Here is a 23,607-nt window from a genome sequence, read left to right as displayed (position 1 = left end):
CACCACCATTCACGACGGGATGTGACAGGGCTGCAGATCTCAGAACTGATCCGTTAGTTGTGGGAATGCCTGGTTCTGTCTATCGTATGCTGTTTCCACTGTTTAGTATGGAAGTAGTCCTGTGTTGTAGCTTCACCAGGTTGACACCTCACTTTCAGGTATGCCTGGTGCTGCTCCTGGTATGCCCTCCCGCACTGTTTATCGAAGCAGGGGATTTCCCCTGGCTTGATGGTGATGGAAGGGTGGGGGATATGCATCATACACCTCCATAACACAATTTGCCTCTAACTCAGCCCCTTCTTCTGTTAAAACCTCAATCCACACTTCCTTCTCAGACACCCTTACACCATTTATGAATTCCAACATGTCCAAAACACAGCTGTCTGTATCCTTTCACTCACTGACCTACATTGGCTACCTTTCCCCAAATGCATTAAATTTAAAATCTCTGGCCTTCTTTTCATGGCCTTGTCCTACATCATCCCTGCAAACTCTTCCAGCCATCTACACCTTCTACATCCTTTGTCCTCCATCAATCCAATCCATCAATGTGAGAGAGTCTTCAGCAGGTTCAGCCCTATACTCTCCATTGCCACATAGTTAATAATTAGCACATGGCCATTTACACTCTATGACTAAGACAATTCTTCAATTACATATTGATCAACAACTTGCAAGGGATTCTTTGCTAAAATATAGCTGCAATCAATTTACAAAAGCATCCTTAGCTATTGTTTTATTCTTTCACACGATGCTTGGCCAGCATTTATTTCCCATCCCCAATTGCACTTGAGAAGGTGGTCATGAGCCGCCTTCTTGAACCGCTGCACCCACAGTGCTGTTAGGAAGGGAGTCCCAGGATTTTGACCCAGCGACAGCGAAGGAACAGCAATATATGCCAAGTCAGGATAGTGTGTGGCTTGGAGGGGAAATTCCAGGTGTAGTGTTCCCATGTGTCTGCGCCCTTGTCCTTCAAGGTGGTAGAAGGGTTTGGAAGAAGCAGTCTAAGGATTGCAAAGTGTATCTACGCTGTGCCTTAACAGGTCAGAAATCTATTTAGAACTGACCACTGATCTACAGGATCTACAATAATATAAAATTGCTCATTCAATCCTCCCAATAGCAAAAAATCAGGAAGCACCGAAAATGCTCATTCATCAATTCCAGGCACCCACTCTTCTCCATACCTTCTTGAAGACGCTACAGATTTTGCATCTTTGTTTGAGGAATAGTTCTATTTAAGTTTTTCATGACTGTGGGAGCTTGAGAGTTACTGTACAGTACAGTCCATTCATCCGTACTCTCATTTCTCCCCACCAAAGTTTGTTCGTTGAGGTTTCACTATATTTCCAAATCACCTTATCAAGATAATTATCTAGGAGTTATATCAACCCAGTTCAACTTTCATTCTCTCACTTGGTAAAAACAATTGTATGCTCAGGAAAAAAAAAAGCACAGGAGACTGTATTAGAGGGGTAATTTACAAAATCTTCCTCCTGAGATTTTGGGAATTTATGCACATCCTCTCCTAATTTTCAGTTCATTAAAAATTAAATGCTGAAAATTGTGGAAGCACAGATCTAAATTCCCAATCTGTGTTTCCAGGGAGTTAGTCTCCAGGATAGGGTGTAAACTTACAAAATGATCTCCTCAAAAACATTATAATTAATAAATGAATTTCTTGCTTTTTTCAACAGAACTTTCACAAGTTATGATAGTAACTCAGGTGTACAGCTGTCTCAAATCACGGCAGTTACCTATAAAACCTGATTTATAATTTGTAAGCAGGAAGAAAAGATCATCTCTTACAGTATAATTTGTGTGCCTCAATAAGATTATCAGGAAAATACTTTGTGATATAGATAAGCTATAAACATAGTCATAGGTAATGTAGCGGTTTGTGTACAATAAGCCTGCTATCAGTTAGGCTTGCCAAAAAGTTTGAAAACCTGATGGTACAAGGGCATGTCAAACTGCTGGAAGTGTGGGCTGAATGTCACAGTGAAAGGGAAACTGGGTAACTAGGACATGAATGAACATGTCAGGTAACTCTATCTCCTTAGCCAGTCAGACTGAAGGATTGTGACATTACCAGTATGAGAACAATATAACAACTAAGAAGATAGTGTACATTAGGAGTTTAAATTAAAGAATGCAATGTCAAATCAGTTACAGAAAGAGAAATGAAGAGAGGGAGAGAACGACTTGATTGAGAGAGAGAGATAAGGAAAAAAGGAAAGTAATTTTTAAAGTTACGTTAATAAAACCTCCAACAATTAAAACCTGAAGGAATGAGACTTGTAACAGTTAATTTTCAGTGCCAGAGAGATTGACTGGTAATAATTAACCCCTGCCATACATTAAATGGGTAATTCGTCTTGAAATTATTTAACTTTGTGTTGAGTTTGGTTCATGCTGGCTGTGTAAATCCATCAACTTCACGCTGTATTTCTATGTGAGCTAGACAACAAGATGCCTGCCATTTCTGCAGAGCTAACGGCATAGCAGAACATCTGAGGCAGCAACGTTTTCATCTTCATGTTAAACCTCCCATCTGCCCTTAAATGAAGTTGCATTGGCATTTGCACACGAATTTCGAAATCATCCCCACTATTATTTTGACAGCAAATGATAGGCCATTATACCAAAGGCCATTAAACAGCAGCAAGTTTTACAAAGGCACATAATTGGATTTTATTATCTTCAAAACAGAATAGACATTGGAGAGAAAATTTGTTTCTTACCAAACCAGGAAGTATAGGGGCTAACCACATGTGTCTGCCATCACTTGTGTCATTTATGCCATCAATTAATTTGTCTGGGGTTCGAACATCTCCCGAAACACTATCTAAAACATTCACACTGTCTGGAAAAGCAGAAATGTCTGATAATGGCAAGTTAAGGACTTTTTGAGCAACAAACTTATTTGACCAGGATGCAGTAATAATTCAGCACTAATTAATTATTATATATCACTAGGCGACAGTCGGTATAGATTATTCAGCTGCATTTAATTAGCAGCAAGATATCAAGTACTGAAACTACAATACTTCACTAATCATAATTTAGAACATCTAATTAAAATGTCTTATGTAAATTAATTTTTCAGCTAACTCCAAACTACTTAAACCATGAATGATAAATACTACAGTATGATAAAACCTATTAATCTACAGTTCATCATTTGTGGGTACATAATATACTCTACCTTCCATTACCCAATATATATCCTCTTTTATACGTCCAACATACACCCTGCCTTGATATGCCTGATGTGCACCCTGCCTTGATATGCTCGATATACACTCTCCTTTACATGGGGTATGATTTCAATATATCAATATATAAGTCATTCCCTTTATTTAAGAGCCCAAGATTTCTGATGGACATTAATAGAATTTAGGTCAGGGATAAGAATTGGTGATCAGTGGACCTACAGTGCACGACTAAGTGTACAGCCAAGTGTAGTCTGAGCAAAACACATCAGGGTCATAATCTGAAGAAGAGTCATATGAACTCGAAACATTAACTTTGTTTTTCTCTCTCCACAGATGCTGTCAGAGTTTTTCCAGCATTTTCTGTTTTTGTTTCAGATTTCCAGCATCTGCAGTATTTTAGTTTTATCAGGGCCATAATGTTGATTTGTAAGCGACTTAAAAACTTAAGAAAATATGCAAAAATTGCTACAATGAACCAGCAAAATAAGATATACAAGTCCAGAATTTGAAGGCTCCCATTTGCTACTTTACAATTGTCTGGGATTTGGCTCGAGTTCACTGACTGAGAAACTTTCAAAAGAGGACTCACAATTGTTGATCCAATTCATTCCGAAATCTGGAATGGAAGGTGTCAGACAGGAACCTCATCTACCTCGAGTTTCAACAACCTTCCTGATATATCCTCTTGTGATTTACAATTTTCAGTTATAGCAACAGGAGGAGGCCATTTCACCGCTTGAGCCTGTCCCACCATTTAATGAGATCATGGTTGATCTGTAGCCTAACTCTATATATCAAGCTATGCCCATATCCGATAATACTTTCGGGTAACAAATACCTAGCAATCTCAGATTTAAAATTTACAATTGATTTAGCAGTAATTGATGTTTGTGGAAGAGGGTTCCAAACTTCTACCAAAAGGATAGAAGTAGGGAGGCAGAGTGTTTCAGCGAGGGAATTCCACAGTTAGTCTTAGGTGATTGAAAGCATGGCTTTCACGTAGGGGGTGAAGAGAGAGAGGATATATAAGGCTAGAGGCAGAGAAACGAAGAGTATGGGGGAGGTGGCAGGGTTATAGGGAGAGTGGAGGTTATTGGGATATGGAAAGGTTATACCGAGATTCAACTCTGAGCATTTGTTCAGAAAATCATGCAGTTCCTCTCACTTTGCTAATTCAGCAATATATGTACTAAAAGAAAGAGAGCCATAGTCTAAAAATCCATCTTTGGCTCAGATCAAACAATGGTTTTAGCATTCTTAAAATGCATCTGTACTTGAGTACTCTTTTTCCATTTTAGACAATACTCAGAAAGCTATTAATTTCAGTATATCATGCGGCAAAAAGATACTATTCTCTGTCAGAAGAATTTTTTCACCACTGTCTCCATAGAATTCCAGTCCATTAAGACCGATGTAGTAAGGATCTCCCCAGCTTGTCAACAACTGTAGCTGGAAAATAACTGGCAGAAGCTAGATCAAGGAAATTAACTCAGTACAAAACGAGAAAATATTTCAGAGGCTAACCTTTTACTAGTATTAACATATATTAATGTTCAAATGCTAACATAATCTTCAGAAATAGACTCTTTCATTTTAAACAATAAACATTCATGAACTATAATGTATACAAACATACAGCAAATATTCTTGCTCACCTTTATAAAGATTTTAGCACATGAATGCTTAATATATTTACTTAAAACTTTTCTGTCTCCTATCTTGACTGACATACTCAACCACTTGCTTTAAAGAAGCTTATGCTGGTGTTAAAATAGCAATCACAGGAAAGTCATGCAAATGTGTTATTTGCACATATGTTAATATTGCTAAGGAATTTCCAACCTTACGTAACTTAACCAAGACATGCTAAGAAAGGAAAAAAATCTTGCTTAACTACAATAGGCTGCTAGAATTAACTAAAGTTCTTATCTTTAAATAGCTTTTGTGAGAACTGGAATACTCTTGCACTAGTCGTAGTATTGGGCTCGCATCGCCCAGGGCCAATCCATTTTACTTGCATTGATTTGCATACTTAATTGAACTTTCACATTTTACTACAGCATTGTATATGTTTCAAGATAAACAGTTTATTGGCTCAGTGTAACATGACATTTACAACAGACAAACAATTCTTTCTGTTGAAGAGTCATACGGACTCGAAACGTGTTCCTCTCCGCAGATGCTGTCAGACCTGTTGAGTTTTTCCAGGTATTTTTGTTTTTCTTTTTTTTTGAACTACTCTTTACATGAAATGTGGCATTAGTGACTTAAAGCAATTAAGCTATCTAACCTAAAATGAAAACTCGCTTCTGCTCATTTAATCATAAGAGGAAGGTCAGATCTGTTGCATGCCATAGCCTGGTGGATGCAACCGATAAAATGCACCCAGAATGTGCAGGGCACTGCGCTTGATGTACTGAAATGGAGTTATGTCCACGTTTCAGCTCAAACCTATTAGCATATGCTCAAAGGTAAAATCTTCTTGAATCAGCACAATCAAGTAGTGCTGTCGATCGCAACTGATTACAACTGGCACACGGCCAATGGGGCCTCCAGATGACTGCATTCAAACTAATTTAAACTGAAAATTTGTTCAAGTAATTGCTGCAGCTGCATAATTACATCAATCAGTTGTTTCAATTGATTGGTCACTGGTCTTATGTACCAACTGATGAACTGACTGAATTTGAACTAATTAAACTGAATGTGAAGTAATCTGAAGTAATTGTAGATTAATATGAGAAACAAATCCATGTGAGGTTTCACTGAATTCTAGTCACTGCAGATACAGATAATTAAAGATGGGCTGTGATTATGGATGCCTATGCGCTCAGATATCTGGGCACAATTTAATGAATGCCCCCAATGGGCACAATTGGCATAAACTCTCCTTTCCAACCTGGTGGCATGGTCAGTTCTGGTTGCAGGGACTATTCAGGGAAAGGTACACTTTAAACAGCATAAAAGATTGTGGAAACTGCAATGTAAAGGACACAAATCACTTTTAAATCCAATGATCATTTGAGCTATTTAATTTCATTCTATTACCCGAGTGAAAATTGAGGAAACTCCAAGCCCATATTTTATTTGAATAAGAGTAATACATATTTTGTAGCAGACTTTCTGAAGTTAAAGGATACAGCCACAAGGCATCAATGGGGCTTCATAGTCCATACTGGCCTGTTCCATGTTCCTAGGACAGTTCCTATGAAACATATTAGCATGCAACTCAAAAATATGTGCAATTTAATTTGCATATTAGGACAAAGGAAACATCCTACATTGTCACCATTACATTTTTATTTACTATTTGTGTTACAGATTTCCACACTCTTGCTAACTATACAGTGTTTTAAATAAACAAACCAACTTTTGTAAAGCAATAAATAAATAACAATAATTAATAGGTGGAAAGACATATTATTCTTAAAAGAATGTAGGATTTAAAATACAAAAATAAATTGTTGAATAAAGACACACACTGTTGAAACTTTTCGTCTTGCAATCGTCAGGACAGATTTCCAAGAGTACCAAATCTAAAGAGAACAACTGCATAAGAAGAGGGTGCTGATTGGTTGGCAAATGGGCCCCAAATGGTAAAGGCGTTGCAATGGAGAATGTACCAGTTAATTACCAAGCCTTTGTTCAAATTTAAACCAAGCAGGTTGACTATGATTGGTCAAGGCATTGCCTTGGGGACTGAACCAGGGAATGGCTGCTCCCCAAGCTTTTGTTTAGTTGAAAAAGGTGCAATGCATAGATATGTTCTTTCTGTTTGCAAAAACAGGGCCCCGTATGTGAACACATATAGCTTCTAGCATGTGTAAGTGAGTCACACTGCTTAATAAATCATACAATTTCACAAGGATTGAACAGTTTCAAATTTAACTAAATTAATACAATCAAGTCTAACCTAAAGGCCATTTGTCTGCCATCTTAGGTTTCATGTGATTGTACCTAATTTTGAAAAAGGAAACAAACCTTTGATGCTAAAAAATCGCATATACAATGCAGCTTAAAGCAGTTATCAATTTAACATTTTAAAGTTATTAGCGTTGTAAGAAATTCAGAGTTGTCTTGGCCTTCTGAAATCAGTTTAAAGCATGACTAATTTCAAGAAGATATAAGAAAAAATATGAGTAGAAAAAGTTTTTACCCGATTTGCTGTTTTGTTATTACTTCACTGCTCTCCTGGAGATAATCTATGAAGAGAATTTCTTGAGCAAAGTCAAAGTGGCAGTGGCCTGGCCCTTTTCGAAGGAGGAAGCCCTCTGGTGGTGAAATGCAATATCCATCAAGGGTAACATGGACAATTTTTGCCTAGTTAAGATTCAAAGGTAAATACCATTCATCAAATAATATGTTCCTCTTTTCATGCCCAAATCTATATCAGACTACTGGTGAAAAACAGTTAAGAAAATACAGATTTAAATATGACATCAAACTTCAATTGCATCCTTTTTTGCAAACATTATGAATAAATTTTATACCGAAGTAAAAATGCTTTTAGTTTAAGGATGTGATTATTCTATAGGAACTGATCTCAGTCTATGCAGAAATCTGTAAATTATTGCATATGGAAAGCAATAAAAGGTGGACATACTTTATGAATGGGAACATAGGAAATAGGAGCAGGAGTAGGCCATGCAGCCCCTCGAGTCTGCTCCGGCATTCAACTAGATCATGGCTGACCTTCTACCTCAATGCCATTTTCCTGCACTATTCCCATATCCCTTGATAGCTTGAAGATCTAGAAATCTATTGATCTCAGTCTTGAATAAACACAATGACTAAGCCTCCATAGGCCTCTGGGGTAGAGAATTTCAAAGATTCACCATCCTCTGAACAAATAGCTCCTCATCTCGATCCTAAATGGCCTACCTCTTATTCTGAGGCTGGCCAACCCCAGCTAGGGGAAATATCCTTCCTGCACGCCCTGTTGACCCATTGTAAGAATTTTGTATGCTTCAATGAAATAACCTCATTCTTCTAAACTCTCCACATAGGCCAATCCTGTCATCTCAGGGATCAGTCTGTTGTACTCCCACTATGGCAAGTATATCCTTCCTTGGTTAAGGACACCAGAATAGTACAAAATTCTCCAGGTACAGTCTCACCAAGACTTATACAATTGCAGCTAGACATCTTTACTCCTGTATTCAAATCCTCTTGCAATAAAGGCCAACATACCATCTGCCTTCTTGATTATTTACCACACCTGGATGTTACTTTTCAGTGTCTTGTGAACAAAGACTCCTGAGTCCCTCTGGACATCAACACTTCCCAATCTCTCTCCATTTAGGAAATACTTTGCATTTCTGTTTTTCCTACTAAATGGATAACTTTATATTTTTCCACATTATCTTTCATCTGCCATGTCTTGCCCACTCACTTAGTCTGTCTAAATCCCCTTGAAACCTTTGCATCCTCCTCACAACTCACATTCCCACCTAGTTTTGTGTCATCAGCAAAATTGGAAATATTACATTTGGTCCCCACATCAAATCATTGATATGGATTATGAATAGTTGGAGCCCAAGCACTGATCCTTGTGGTACCCCACTAGTCACAGCCTGCCAACCTGAAAATGACCCATTTATTCCTCTGTTTTCTGTCTGTTAACCAATCCTCAATCCAGGCCTGTATATTATCCCAATCCTGCATGCTCTAATTTTGCTTACCATGTTTGTCAAGCATGATTTCCATTTTATAAATTCATGCTGACTCTGCCCAATCCTACCATTATTTTCTAAGTGTCCAGTTATCACACCTTTTATAACAGATTCTAGCATTTTCCCCATGACTAATGCCAGGCTAACAGGTCTGGAGTTGCCTGTTTTCTCTCTCCTCCCTTTCTTTAATAGCGGGGTTACATTTGCTCTATTCTAATCTGCAGGAACCATTTCAGAATCTATAGAATTTTGGAAGATGACCACCAGTGCATCCCTATCTCTACAGCCGCCTCTTTCCACACTCTGGGATGTAGATCACCAGGTCCAGGCGATTTATCAACTTTCAGTCCTATTAGTTTCTCCAGTACTACTTTTTCACTGATACTAATTTCTTTCAGTTCCTCATTCTCGCCAGTCACTTGGTTCTCTAGTATTTCTGGGAGGATTTTGATTGAAGTCCCTCATGATTACTGTATTACCCTTGTTACATGCACCTCTAATTTCCTGATTTATACTATGCCCTTCATTACCACTACTGTTCTGTGATCTATAAATGACTCCTACCGATGTCTGCTACCACTTGCTGTTTCCTAGCTCCACCCCAAACGGATTCTACACCTTGATCTCAAGATTTAAGATCCTCTCCTACTAATGTAATGATCTCAGTACGGAATTGTGTTGAAATACCCAAGGATAAAATGAAAAAGATCTTGGAGTCTTTGTAAACACAAACTGGTGATCTACTGCAGAACATTAACCAACAGGGCCAATCAAAAATTCATTTACCTAGTCAGAACAGAATGATACAAGTCAGAGAAAGTTGTGATCAAACTGCACAGTGTTCTGGTCAGATCATTATTTGAACATTGTGTCCAGTCTTAGTCAAGAAGAAACAAGCACTGCAGGCAAGTGCTGAGAGAGATACAACGATCATGCTTGGTGTCAAGGGTCCAATTTACACGCTGTATCAGGAAAGACTGAGGTGACTTGGGCTTTTCAGCAACTGAGAGGTAACTGAGGGTGCATAAGACAGTAAATCTGTATGGAAAAGATTAATCCAGAAAAATTCTTTAAATTAAACCATGGAATAAGGGGGGGGGCGGCAAAGGTAAAGTAATAAATAATAATGAAGTAATAAATGGTAACTTCATCGTGCAGAGAGTAATTAACACTTGGAATGGCATTTTGAGTAGACTAGTGGAGACTAAAACACTGGAATCATTTAGGAAACAATTAGGCGTGGTTGTGGGAGGACAGGATTCCTCTGGATGAATACATTAGTAATTCTCATATATAGGGTTCATTCCAAAACCATAATTATGGCATTATCATTGATCATGTCCATATGTTTTGATGGCCACAATAGTCCCATGCTGCCATTCAAAGAACAAAGAACTCTCAAGGCCAATGCTTAATGTTTCTAGCCATTTTTGTTCCTCATTTCTGCCTTAACAAACATCACCAAAATTCACTTGCTGCTTGTGGACCCTTACTATATGTGCAGATTGGTTGTTGCATTTAGCTACATGACAGAGATACCTTTTCAAAGTAATTCATTGGTTTTGAGGTTCTGAGGAGGCACTAAATAAATTCAAGACAGGCTATCAAAAAACTACATTTCACTGTGGTAAAACTGCTTTAAGTCATGGTGACTTTTTTTCCCCTAAATTTCCTTAACTAGGAAATTATACCAGCGTATCTCTCAATTTATAGCAACGTTAAGCATGTAAATTAAAGTAAAATCTTTCTTTTATACCCTCCAAAGATCCCATTCAGAAAATCCCTTCTCTTGACTCACCCCTCTGTACGTATCTTCTGGAGATTTGTTATAGTTCCAGAAGCGAAGTCCAATAATAGTTTGTTGCTTATTGAAATTGATTGTGAGGATGTGATTATCTCTGTAGGTAAAAGGAATCAGCCACATGTGCTCATCTTCCGAGGTGACATTAATCCCATCAATCAGCCTTTAACAAATAGGTACCAGGTACTAATTAGTCCTTAGAAGCTTTGTTAGGTTGAATTTCTCCTTTGTACCTCCTCAGTTTCTTAGTTTTAGAATCTTTAAATCCCCTGCTACCATCCATCTCACAGCCTTTATTATTGTATCCAGAACTGTCACTTACAATGGAAAATGGAACCTAGGTCAGTTACCTGAAGGATGGGGCAACAGGAGTGGCGCTGAAGGATCTGGGTGGTGTGGGAGGTTGATGACTCCAAAAATTCTCCCTACTTGCAATCTTTTAAAAAGAGGGTGCCTTTTTGAGAGCAAGAACGAGAGAGAGAGAGATTGCAAAAGAGGAGGTAGAAAAGGTGGATAAAAAGGATAGTGATAGGGAGCAGTGATAGAAGGGGTTAAGGAAACATGGTTGGGATGATGAGAATGGGAAGAGGCAGGGAGATGGCAGGGAGGAGCAAGTCTGCATGGGAGTGGGAGAATAGGGTTAATGAGAGAGCTAGGGAATGACAGCAAGAAGTTGGGGGCAGCAGAGACAGCAGCAAAAAAGGGATGAGGAAAGGAGAAAGAAGAGACTGAGAGGAAGAAGGATTTGAACATTTTAGTCGGGGTCCTAGCTGCCATGGTCATGCTGTCTTGATGTTGAGGTCAGCACTCTCACCTCTGGCTGGATCAAGGCTGTGATGAGGTCTGGATCAGAGGACTGGTGGTGGAACTGAATATTGCCGAATAAGTGTTTCTCAATGGCATCACTATTTCATCCTTTATGGATGATCGGAAGCATGCACATCAGGGGTAATTGGCTGGAATGAATTTAACTAATTTTTTTGTGCATAGGGTGTAGTTGATAACCTTCCACACTGTCAAGTAGATACTACAGCAAGTTGGCTGGGGATAGCAGGGTGCTGTGGTGCACAAGTCCTCTGGCACTACATCCAAGATGTGACCAGAGCTCATATCCTATGCCGTGCCCATGCAAATTAAGATGCCTTCTAATGACACATGGGTCTATCCATGGCCTTTTTAATGGTGGGGTCATTGGGATGAAGTGGAGTAGATCGTCTATTTACCGCTAATGATTGAAGACACTTGCAAAACCTTCAGCCTTGTTTCTTGCACTAATACGCTGAGCTTTATCAGGGCTGAGGATGTTGGTGTTCATGGAGTCTCCTGCTCTCACCATTTTCCTGGTTGTCCATTTTTCATTGGATGTGGCAGGCATTTCTGGCTTTTAAAATGTGAGTTTTAAAAAATAATGCTCCATACACTTGTCACACTCGTTTACAAAGAATATTCTGTCTTCTCTCCTTCCCATACAATAAATTAATGATTGCATTGCAATAAAAAAGCTATGCTTTTCTGATGGTGATTAATTCCCTAAACATTCAACATTGTTGACTTACGAGGAGAATATTTATTCCCAATGGAAGTATTTCCATTCATGAGAATCTGCTGAATTTACAGCCTTAGGCAAAATGTGCAAGTTTTTGTTAATCTGCCTTTCTGATTGCTCCAGTGCATATTATGGATCCGCATTAACCACATTAGTTTAAAATCAATGTCTCATTAATTTATATCTGAAGATACAAATACAGACAAATCTTAGCTAACTGAAAAAAAGAAAGACTTGCATTTATATAGTGTTTTTCTTGCAACCACCAGACGTCAGCCAATGAAGTGACTACACTTTTGAAGTGTAGTCACTGTTGTAATGTAGGAAATGTGGCAGCCAATATGTGTACAGCAAACTTCCCATACACAGCAATATGATAATGACCAGGTATTCAGTTTTTGCAATGTTAGTTGAAGGATAAATATTGTCCAGGACACCGGGGATAACTCCCCTGCTCTTCTTCAAAACTGTAGCCATGGATTCTTTAAATCCACCCGATGGCACCTCTGGGAGTGTAGCACTCCATCAGGACTGCACTGGATTGTCAACCCTGATTTTTGCTCCCAAACCCTGGAGTGGGACTTAATATGAAATTTGTCTACTAATGAGGCAATGATACAAAGAACAACCTTTTCCAAGCCCCAGTCTCAAAATTCAAAAAGAACTAATTAACAAGAATGCCCATGAAATACAAGCCTAAATGGAAGTTAGGTGCTTGGAACAGATTGCTAGGGATCATAGATGGGACATTGTTTGGATAACCCTAGCTTTAGGTCTGGTATAACATTTATAAACACCAGAGTAAATATTTTAAATAGCACTCTCACTATAAAATTATTTTTCTTGTCTAGTCAATGAATGGTATATACTTGTCTAATGTCCTACTGTCTTCATTATATTCTGGTAATTCATTTAGATCTCTTGGTGATGCTTCAATATTTTCCATTGTGACAGGTAGTGCCTGACCATCTTTGCCTACAACTTCCAGTCCAGTCAACCCAAGGTAGTGGGAGTCTCCCCAAGTAAGAGTGAAATTTAGTTGTACACCTGGAATTTAAAGAAAGAAAGTTCAAGTTTATATAACAAAATATGTTTGTTTTCAAAATACATGCTCGTAAACAAGATGAAGCAGATTCAATCTGGTGCCAAACCAACACACTTTTAAAGATAGAATTACATAGAACTATACTACAAGACAGACTATTGAGCCCAACCAGCTATGCTGTTTATTCTCCACAGGTCCGAATCTCAGGTATATATCCTGTTCCCATATCCTTTATCAGCCTTCCCTTCAGCCATCTATCTAATCTATCCTTAAATGCTGATGTGGTCTCTGCTTAATCACTAACTTTGGTAACACATTCTTCAGCCCGACAACCTTCTAAAAAAGATTTATGCTCTCTGCCTTAAATCTCTTACATTTAATCATATATGTATGTCTCCTCATTCTAGAGCAACTACTAAAAATAGTCTGTTTATATCTACTCTAGTCCATCTGTCATAATTTTAAACATTTCTTTCAGAACACTCTGCAATCTGACATTTTTATAGTGCTTTTCATGACCACCAGATGTCCCAAAGCACTTTACAGCCAATGAAGTGCTTTTTGAAGTTTAATAACTATTATAATGTAGGAAGCAACAATATGTGAACAGCAAACAACAATGTGATAACGATCAGATAATCTACTTCTTTGGTAACGTTGATTGAGGGAGAAAAACTGGTGAGGATATTCGGGATAACACCTCTATTCTTTGGAAGACTGTTATGTGATTCTTTTACATTCACCTGAGAGAGCAGATGGGGCCTCAGTTTAATGTCTTATCTGAATGACGGCACATCCAACAGTGCAGCACACTCTCAGTACTGCATTGCAGTATCGGCCTTGTGATTCAAGAGGCGAGAGTGCTACCAACTGAGCCACTGCTGAATGGCTCTATTGAAAGCAGCCTTAATTATTCATACTTTTCTCATTTTTATATTTTCTCATATACTTCAATGAATCTAATTGCTTCAACATGCTTACTATATTCAAAAATACATACAATACTCCAGATTATACAGATCTATTACATCTCAACTATTGTATGCTACACCTTTTGCAATAAACCCACTATACCAACAGCTTTCTTGTATAGCCTTGTACACTTAATAATAAAAACAAAAAAACTGTGGATACTGGAAATCCAAAACAAAAACAGAATTACCTGGAAAAACTCAGCAGGTCTGGCAGCATCGGCGGAGAAGAAAAGAGTTGACGTTTCGAGTCCTCATGACCCTTCGACAGAACTTGAGTTCGAGTCCAAGAAAGAGTTGAAATATAAGCTGGTTTAAGGTGTGTGTGTGGGGGGCGGAGAGATAGAGAGACAGAGAGGTGGAGGGGGGCGGTGTGGTTGCAGGGACAAACAAGCAGTGATAGAAGCAGATCATCAAAAGATGTCAACGACAATAGTACAATAGAACACATAGGTGTTAAAGTTAAAGTTGGTGATATTATCTAAACGAATGTGCTAATTAAGAATGGATAGTAGGGCACTCAAGGTATAGCTCTAGTGGGGGTTTTTTTATATATAATGGAAATAGGTGGGAAAAGGAAAATCTTTATAACTTATTGGAAAAAAAAAGGAAGGGGGAAACAGAAAGGGGGTGGGGATGGGGGAGGGAGCTCACGACCTAAAGTTGTTGAATTCAATATTCAGTCCGGAAGGCTGTAAAGTCCCTAGTCGGAAGATGAGGTGTTGTTCCTCCAGTTTGCGTTGGGCTTCACTGGAACAATGCAGCAAGCCAAGGACAGACATGTGGGCAAGAGAGCAGGGTGGAGTGTTAAAATGGCAAGCGACAGGGAGGTTTGGGTCATTCTTGCGGACAGACCGCAGGTGTTCTGCAAAGCAGTCGCCCAGTTTACGTTTGGTCTCTCAGTTCCTTCGCCTCCGTCGCATCTGTTCCGATGATGCTACATTCAAAAACAGTTCCTCTGACATGTCCTCCTTCTTCCTTAACCGAGGTTTTCCACCCACGGTCGTTGACAGAGCCCTCAACCGTGTCCGGCCCATCTCCCGCGCATCCGCCCTCACGCCTTCTCCTCCCTCCCAGAAACATGATAGGGTCCCCCTTGTCCTCACTTATCACCCCACCAGCCTCCGCATTCAAAGGATCATCCTCTGCCATTTCCGCCAACTCCAGCATGATGCCACCACCAAACACATCTTCCCTTCACCCCCCTTATCAGCATTCCGTAGGGATCGCTCCCTCCGGGACACCCTGGTCCACTCCTCCATCACCCCCCTACTCCTCAACCCCCTCCTATGGCACCACCCCATGCCCACGCAAAAGATGCAACACCTGCCCCTTCAATTCCTCTCTCCTCACCGTCCAAGGACCCAAACACCCCTTTCAAGTGAAGCAGCATTTCACTTGCATTTCCCCCAACTTAGTCTACTGCATTCGTTGCTCCCAATGTGGTCTCCTCTACATTGGAGAGACCAAACGTAAACTGGGCGACTGCTTTGCAGAACACCTGCGGTCTGTCCGCAAGAATGACCCAAACCTCCCTGTCGCTTGCCATTTTAACACTCCACCCTGCTCTCTTGCCCACATGTCTGTCCTTGGCTTGCTGCATTGTTCCAGTGAAGCCCAACGCAAACTGGAGGAACAACACCTCATCTTCCGACTAGGGACTTTACAGCCTTCCGGACTGAATATTGAATTCAACAACTTTAGGTCGTGAGCTCCCTCCCCCATCCCCACCCCCTTTCTGTTTCCCCCCTTTTTTTTTCCAATAAATTATAAAGATTTTCCTTTTCCCACCTATCTCCATTATATAAAAAAAAACCCCCACTAGAGCTATACCTTGAGTGCCCTACCATCCATTCTTAATTAGCACATTCGTTTAGATAATATCACCAACTTTAACTTTAACACCTATGTGTTCTATTGTACTATTGTCGTTGACATCTTTTGATGATCTGCTTCTACCACTGCTTGTTTGTCCCTACAACCACACCACCCCCCTCCACCTCTCTGTCTCTCTATCTCTCCGCCCCCCACACACACACCTTAAACCAGCTTATATTTCAACTCTTTCTTGGACTTGAACTCAAGTTCTGTCGAAGGGTCATGAGGACTCGAAATGTCAACTCTTTTCTTCTCCGCCGATGCTGCCAGACCTGCTGAGTTTTTCCAGGTAATTCTGCTTTTGTCTTATACACTTAATGCTTTGTGAACCTGAACTCCCAAATCTTTCTGCATTGCTACATTGCACAGCCTTCCATTTTAAAAAAAAATAAACTAAAAAGTGACAATTCACACACTGTTTCTGAATTCCATCTGCTACATTTTAAGCCCATTCCACCATCTTATCAATATCACCTTGTAACTTCTTTTGGTTCCCAGAACTGTTTTAGTATTGCCTGCAATTGCCACTTTACCTAGTGCTGTATCCAAATCATTGTTGTACACAGTGAACAATTAACTCCAGAACAGGTGCTTGTAGGGCACCACTGCCAACTTGCAAACATTCTGAAAATCTGCCCTTAACATTAGCTCAATTTCCTCTGCTCTAACCAGTTTTTAATCTAGTATGCTATCCTCCCCCTAATTCCATATCTATTAATTTTGTCCAATATTTCAAACGACCTTATCTAAAGCTTTCTAAAAGCCCATGAACATACATTCACTGCATTTCCTCCTTCTACCTTACATGTCAAACTCAGAACTCTCACACCTATTTTTGAGGACAATTCTCCTTTCTGAAATATCTGCGGCTGCTTCTAATTATTTTCTCCTTATTTATATATTGGGTAAAGAATAATGTTAAACTAACTGGCCTGTAATTTATCAAATTAGTTCTGTATCGCTTTTTGAAGGATGGGTATTGCACTAGCAAGTCTCCGGTCCTCCATCACACATCCACACTCAATAGAGTCTTGAAATATAACTCTTAGGGCCTGTGATATTTCTCCCACCATCTTCTTCAGGGTTCTTGAATATACATGGCACTTTGTCTTGCCCCGGATTAACAAACTTCTCTGATACTTTCCTTTAACTTATTACATCTTCCATCTTGCTTTTAACCAATTCTGGATTTAACAACTCCCAAATATCCTTCTCTTTTGATATAAAGTATTTCACAATTATCCCTATTTCCTTTTACCTTCTACTAATTCACTAACTTCTCCTCTTGGGGGAAGCATCTCATATTTAACAATCCTTCTAATTTATTTTCTCACTTTCTCTGAGATCCTCTTCTCATACCTCTTCCCTTATTTCATTACTTTTTTAATACCACATTTTACTTCCTCTTAATTTTAGATTGTTTCAAAGCTCTATTTATCCATCCTGAAACATGAAGTGGTCTTTTTAATTCTCTATATTTATTCTGTACATTTGCAATCAGCTTTTTAAAAATTTATAGTCCTGTGCGCCCATTTCTCTTCCCAGCTCTAATATCTCAGTCCTCATCTAAAATTTGCCTGATGTCCTCGTTTGTATGTTAACTTTTTCTCTTTCCAATTGAACTTTCTTCCCCAGCGCTGGTGCCAATAAATTATAAAAGCAAAGCTCTCTGACATCTCTTCAGGCATATCCTACACTTCCCTATTCTAGCACATGACTGAGGAGTCACCCAGAGATTGCCAGCATTGTAGTCCTTCTTCTGAGTCCATTGTCAAATATTAAATTTCTTTAGAATGTCATCAGGATTTTCCTGTACTACATCGCTAGCTCTCACGTAGACACAATAGCTCACCAATCTCATTGCTCTCCAATAATCTTCTCCAGTCTTCCTGAAATGTTTCTTATTCTAGGCTCTGGAGAGACAACAAACCAGCTGAAATTCTCAGTCTGAACTGCGAATGATGATATCTAAGCCTTCCATTACTGCTGTATTCTCAACAGAATTGCTTATAGCCCTCCACATCATCTGATTTTTCTTGGTGCCATTGTAATCCATTTGATGGTCTGAGTCATCATCCTCCCAAAATAGAGCATGTGTATTAGAGGAGTGACTACTTTCAAACTCCTACCCAAAAACTTCTCTTCTTTGTTAGATTGTTTTCCCCAGGAATTCATCTGCTTTTATGTTAACCAGAGGAAAATAGGGCAGGGAAGCCTAACTGCAAATTCCCACTCCAAAAAAATGACCAGAAAATTTGCTTCTGCTCCTACTGGGGCAGACTTCTAACTATTACATCCACACCTGCTAAATGCAAATAGCAGCAGGTAGGGAAAGCATTTTCTAGGGTTCCACTTCTCATCTTTTTCATCCAGTGACTGCCCGTATTATACAACACCTCTGCAAATCAGAAAATTGGGTCTACTTGTGGTTCCATTATGTTAAAGGCTAAAATGGGACCCAGAGCAAACTGCAAATAAACTTTTAAGTATTTTCATGTAAAAACATTTTAAGACATTTTTTTCTTTATCCTTATTGTAGCTTGGTTCTTGAAAATGTGGAAATGACTTGATAGCTATTAAAGAGACGTGGTTGCAGGGTGACCAAGACTGGAAAAAGGGAAAGGAGGTGGGGTAGCTTTGTTAATTATGGAAGGTATCAGTGCAGTGGTGAGTAGTGATAAAGGTACAATAGTCGTGATGTGGAACCAGTTTGGGTGGAAATAAGGAATAGCAAGGGGAAGAAGTCATGGGTGGGAGTCATTCATAGGCCCCCAAAGAGTTGCCTCACCATAGGACAAAGTATAAATCGGGAAATAATGGAGGCGTGTAAGAAGGGCACTACAATTGTCATGGGTGATTTTAATCTGCATATTGACTGGACAAATCAGATTGGCAGGGGTGACATGGAAGACAAATTTGTAGAGTGCATCAGGGATTGTTCCTTAGCGCAATACATTGCGGAACTTACCCGGGAATAAGCTATTTTAGATCTAGTAATGTGTAACGAGGTAGGATTAATAAGCGATCTTGTAGTTAAGGATCCTCTAGGGGGTTGTGATCACAATGTGGTAGAATTTCAAATTCAGTTTGAGAACAAGCAACTTGGTTCTCAAACCAGTGTTCTCAACTTAAATAAGGGAAATTACAGGGGTATGAAAAAAGAGCTGTCTAAAGTAGGCTGGGAAAATCGATGAAGGGGAAGGTCGATGGATAAGCAGTGCCAGACATTTAAGCAGATATTTCCTAATGCTCAGCAAAAATTTATCCCGGTCAAAAAGAAGGACTCAATGAGAAGGATGAACCACCCATAGTTAACAACAGTGGTCAAGAAGAGTATCCAATCAAAAACTAAGGCATACGAAGCGGCAAAAACTAGTGGTAAGCTAGAGGATTGGAAATTTTTAGGAACCAGCAGCGGATGACTAAAAAGCTAATAAAGAGGGATAAAATTGATCATAAAAGTAAATTGGCAAGAAATATAAAAACAAACAGCAAGCGCTTCTATGGGCATATAAAAAGAGAATAGCTAAAATGAGTGTGGGACTCTTGGAGGATGCGAATGAGAATTGATAATGGGGAACAGGGAAATGGCAGATAATTTAAATCAATATTTTGCATTGGTCTTCATGGTGGAGGACACTATAAACATTCCAAAGGTATCAGATAAGCAAGGAGCTAATGGGAGGAAAGATCGTGTAACAGTCTCTATCATGAGGGACCAAGTATTTGAAAAACTAATGGGACTAAAGGCAGACAAGTCACCAGGGCCTGATGGCCTGGATCTAAGGGTTTAAAAGGAAGTAACTGCAGAGATAGTGAGGCCATTGGTCGAAATATTCCATAACTCACTGGATTCCGGGAGGGTCCCAGTGGATTGGAAAACCGCTAACGTAAGGAGGGAGTCAAAAAGCAGGAAACTATAGGCCAGTCAACCTAACATCTGTCATTGGGAAAATGCTAGAGTCCATTTTTAAGGAAGAAATAGCAGGACATTTAGAAAAGCTTAACGCAATCAAACAAAGTCAACATGGTTTTGTTAAAGGGAAATCATGTTTGACAAATTTGCTAGAGTTCTTTGAGGATATAATGTATCCAAATTTGCTAACAGTACAAAAATAGGTGGGAGGGCATGTTGTGATGAGGACATAATGTTTCTGCAAGGGGATATAGATAGGTTGAGTGAGCAAGCAAAAACTTGGCAGATGGAGCTTAAAGTAGGAAAGTGCGAAGTCATGCATTTTGGCAGGAAGAATCAAAAGGCAGATTATTATTTAAATGGAGAGACTCCAAAAAAGTGCAACACAGAGCGATCTGGGTATTCTTGTGCATGAAACACAAAAAGTTAGCATGCACATGCAGCAAGTAATCAAGAAGGCAAATGGAATTTTGGGCTGTATTGCTAAGGGGTTGGAGCTTAAAAAAAGGGAAGTCTTGTTATAACTGTGCAGGGTGTTGGTGAAGCCACACCTAGAGTACTGTGTATAATTTGGTCCAAGTATTTAAGAAAGGATATACTGGCATTGGAGGCAGTTCAAAAGAGATTCACTAGGTTGATTTCTGAGACGAAGGGGTTTACTTATCAAGAACGGGTAAACAGGTTAGGCCTTTATTCATTTAAGTTTAGAAGAATGAGGGATGATCTTATTGAAACGTACAAGTTTCTGTGGGGGATTGACAGGGTAGATGTTGAGATGACATTTCCACTAGTGGGGAATCTCAAACTAGGGGACATAGTTACAGAATAAGGGGACACTGATTTAAAACTGTGATATGAAGGAATTTCTTCTCTCAGTGGGTAGTGAATGTCTGGAATTCTCTAACCCACAGAGTTGTGGCGGCTAGATCACTATAAGCAGTTAAAGAGGAGATAGATTTTTGAAATGTTGGGGAGTTGAGGGCTATGATGAGGAGCTGGCACGAAACAGGAGTTGAGGCCTAGAACCATAGAAAAGTTACAGCACAGAAGGAGGCCATTCAGTCCATCTTATCTATGCCAGCCCGAGGACACCCAGGTGCCCTTTCTAATCCCACCTTCCTGCACCCGGCCCACAGCCCTGCAGCTTACAGCACTTAAGGTGCAGATCCAGGTACTTTTTAAAAGAGTTTAGAGTTTCTGCCTCTACCAGCAACTTGGGCAGCAAATTCCAGACACCCACTACCCTCTGTGTAAAAAAGTTCTTCCTCATGTCGCCCCTACACCTTCTGCCACTTATCTTGAATCTATGTCCCCTGGTTCTAGAATTCTCCACCAACGGAAACAATTTTATCCTGTCCACTCTATCTATTCCCCTCATAATTTTGTACACCTCAATCAAGTCACCTCTCAGCCTTCTTTGTTCAAAGGAAAATAACCCCAAGCTATCCAATCTCTCCTCATAGCTACACTTTTCTAACCCTGACAACATTCTTGTAAACCTCCTCTGCACTCTTTCCAGAGCTATTACATCCTTCCTGTAATGTGGTGACCAGAACTGCACACAATACTCCAGTTGTGGCCTCACCAGTGTTTTATACAATTCCAAAATTATATCCTTACTTTTATATTCTATACCTCTGCTAATAAAGGAGAGCATTCCATATGCCTTCTTTACAACCTTGTCTACTTGAATTGCTGCTTTCAGGGACCTGTGTACTTGTACGCCAAGATCTCTCACTTCATCTACCCCTCTTAGTATGTTCCCATTTATTGTGTAATCCCTGTAACTGTTTGACCTTCCTAAATGTATGACCTCACACTTCTCTATGTTAAAATCCATCTGCCACTTTACCACCCACTCCACCAACCCATCTATATTATTTTGAAGATTACGGCTATCCTCTGCACTATCCACTACTTGACCAATCTTTGTGTCATCTGCAAATTTCCCAATCGTGCCCCCCACGTTCATGTCCAAATCGTTAATATATAACTCAAACAGTAAGGGTCCCAACACCGAGCCCTGTGGAACACCACTTGAGACAACTTTCTATTCGCAAGGGCATCCATCGACCATTACCCTCTGTTTCCTGTTACAAAGCCAACCTTTTATCCAGTTTGCCACATTACCCTGAATCCCATGGGCTTCTACTTTCCTGACCAATCTGCCATATGGGACTTTGTCAAATGCCTTGCTAAAATCCATGTACACAACATCCACTGCACTACCTTCATCAACCCTTCTTGTCACTTCCTCAAAGAATTCAATCACATTTGTGAGGCAAGACCTTCCTTTAACAAATCCATGCTGACCATCCCTGACTAGTCCATGCCTTTCCACATGACAGTTAATCCTATTTCTCAGGATTGATTCTAATAATTTGCTCACCACCGATGTAAGACTAACTGGCCTATAGTTGTTTGGCATTTCCTTTGATCCTTTTTAAACAATGGAACTACATTTGCATTTCTCCAGTCCTTCGGTACCTCTCCTGTTTCTAGTGAAGATTGGAAAATCATCCTCAGAGCATCTGCTATCTCCTCCCTGGCTTCCTTCAACAGCCTCGGCCCTGGTGACTTATCAACTTTCAAGGATTTCAACTCATCGAGTGCTTCCTCTCTCTTTATGACTATCCCATCCAATATCTCACAGCGTTCCTGCTGGACTACTAGATCTACATCCTCCCTTTCCTTTGTAAACATGGAGACAAAATATTCATTCAAAACCCTTCCCACAGCCTCTGCATCTACACACAAGTTTCCATCTTCATCTCAGATAGGTCCCACTTTTGCTTAACTAACCTTTTAGCATTAATGTATTGGTAAAACATCTTTAGGTTATCTTTAACTTTACTTGCTAATCTTTTCTCATGCCCTCTCTTTGGTTTCCTTATTTCCTCTTTTACTTCGTCCCTGCACTTCCTATATTTGTCTAGGCTATGTGCAGTCCTTAGTTCTTTGTGCCTATCGTATGCTTTCTTTTTCTTTTTAATCTTCCCCCGTATTCTTCTAGACTACCAGGGGGGTCTAGATCTAGGCCTGCGGCAGATCAGCCATGATCTTATTGAATAGCGGGGCAGGCTTGAGAGGCCGAATGGCCTGCTCCTATTTCTTATGTTCTAACAGGTGGGCTATCCTTCAGGCCATCATATAACACTGGGCCACATCATCACTGATCCGGCAAGCCATAGGCCCCTAATAATGATACTGCACCAAACCTGCCAAACAAAATTGACTAAAAAATCAAATTGTGAAAGCTACAGCTGGAATGACAACTCATCACTCAGGCTCAAACTGAATGGAAACATTCCAAGCATTACTTTAAGTGTTGTGAGCTTTAAGGCGAGGCAAATAGCTGGTGGCGAGGAATCAAAGGTCTGGCCTCTGTGACACACTTATGTATGTTGGTAAAGGGGGGCTGAGAGTGGCAACAAGAACAAGGGAACATGTGGCACTGCAAAATTGCCATCATGCAGAAAATAACCCCAATTTTAGAAGGCATTCCTTAATGAAGGTGACAACAAATTACCTATCATGAGATTCTTTCACTACTTTCCTAT

At 39.7% G+C, this 23,607-nt stretch overlaps 1 protein-coding gene across 11 annotated transcripts in view; it reads right to left on the bottom strand.

Annotated features, from left to right (window-relative positions):
- Positions 1-23,607, bottom strand: part of LOC121288216 (katanin-interacting protein) — a 145,751-nt gene that overhangs the window by 17,461 nt on the left and 104,683 nt on the right. For 8 of the 11 annotated variants that reach the window (XM_041206663.1, XM_041206664.1, XM_041206671.1 and 5 more), the window contains 6 exons: positions 13,107-13,284; positions 10,689-10,854; positions 7,375-7,538; positions 6,359-6,423; positions 4,568-4,678; positions 2,745-2,884 (listed from right to left, as the gene is read on the bottom strand). In XM_041206663.1, the coding sequence (XP_041062597.1) occupies positions 2,745-2,884; positions 4,568-4,678; positions 6,359-6,423; positions 7,375-7,538; positions 10,689-10,854; positions 13,107-13,284 (824 nt within the window). Of the gene's footprint in view, positions 1-2,744; positions 2,885-4,567; positions 4,679-6,358; positions 6,424-7,374; positions 7,539-10,688; positions 10,855-13,106; positions 13,285-23,607 lie in introns of those variants that run through there. The other 3 variants (XM_041206668.1, XR_005945331.1, XR_005945332.1) reach the window with 3 other exon arrangements.

Source organism: Carcharodon carcharias, chromosome 15 (genome assembly GCF_017639515.1).
Source record: "Carcharodon carcharias isolate sCarCar2 chromosome 15, sCarCar2.pri, whole genome shotgun sequence".
In the NCBI taxonomy this organism is placed as follows: Eukaryota; Metazoa; Chordata; class Chondrichthyes; order Lamniformes; family Lamnidae; genus Carcharodon; species Carcharodon carcharias.
This window is presented reverse-complemented; position numbering and strand designations above follow the sequence as displayed.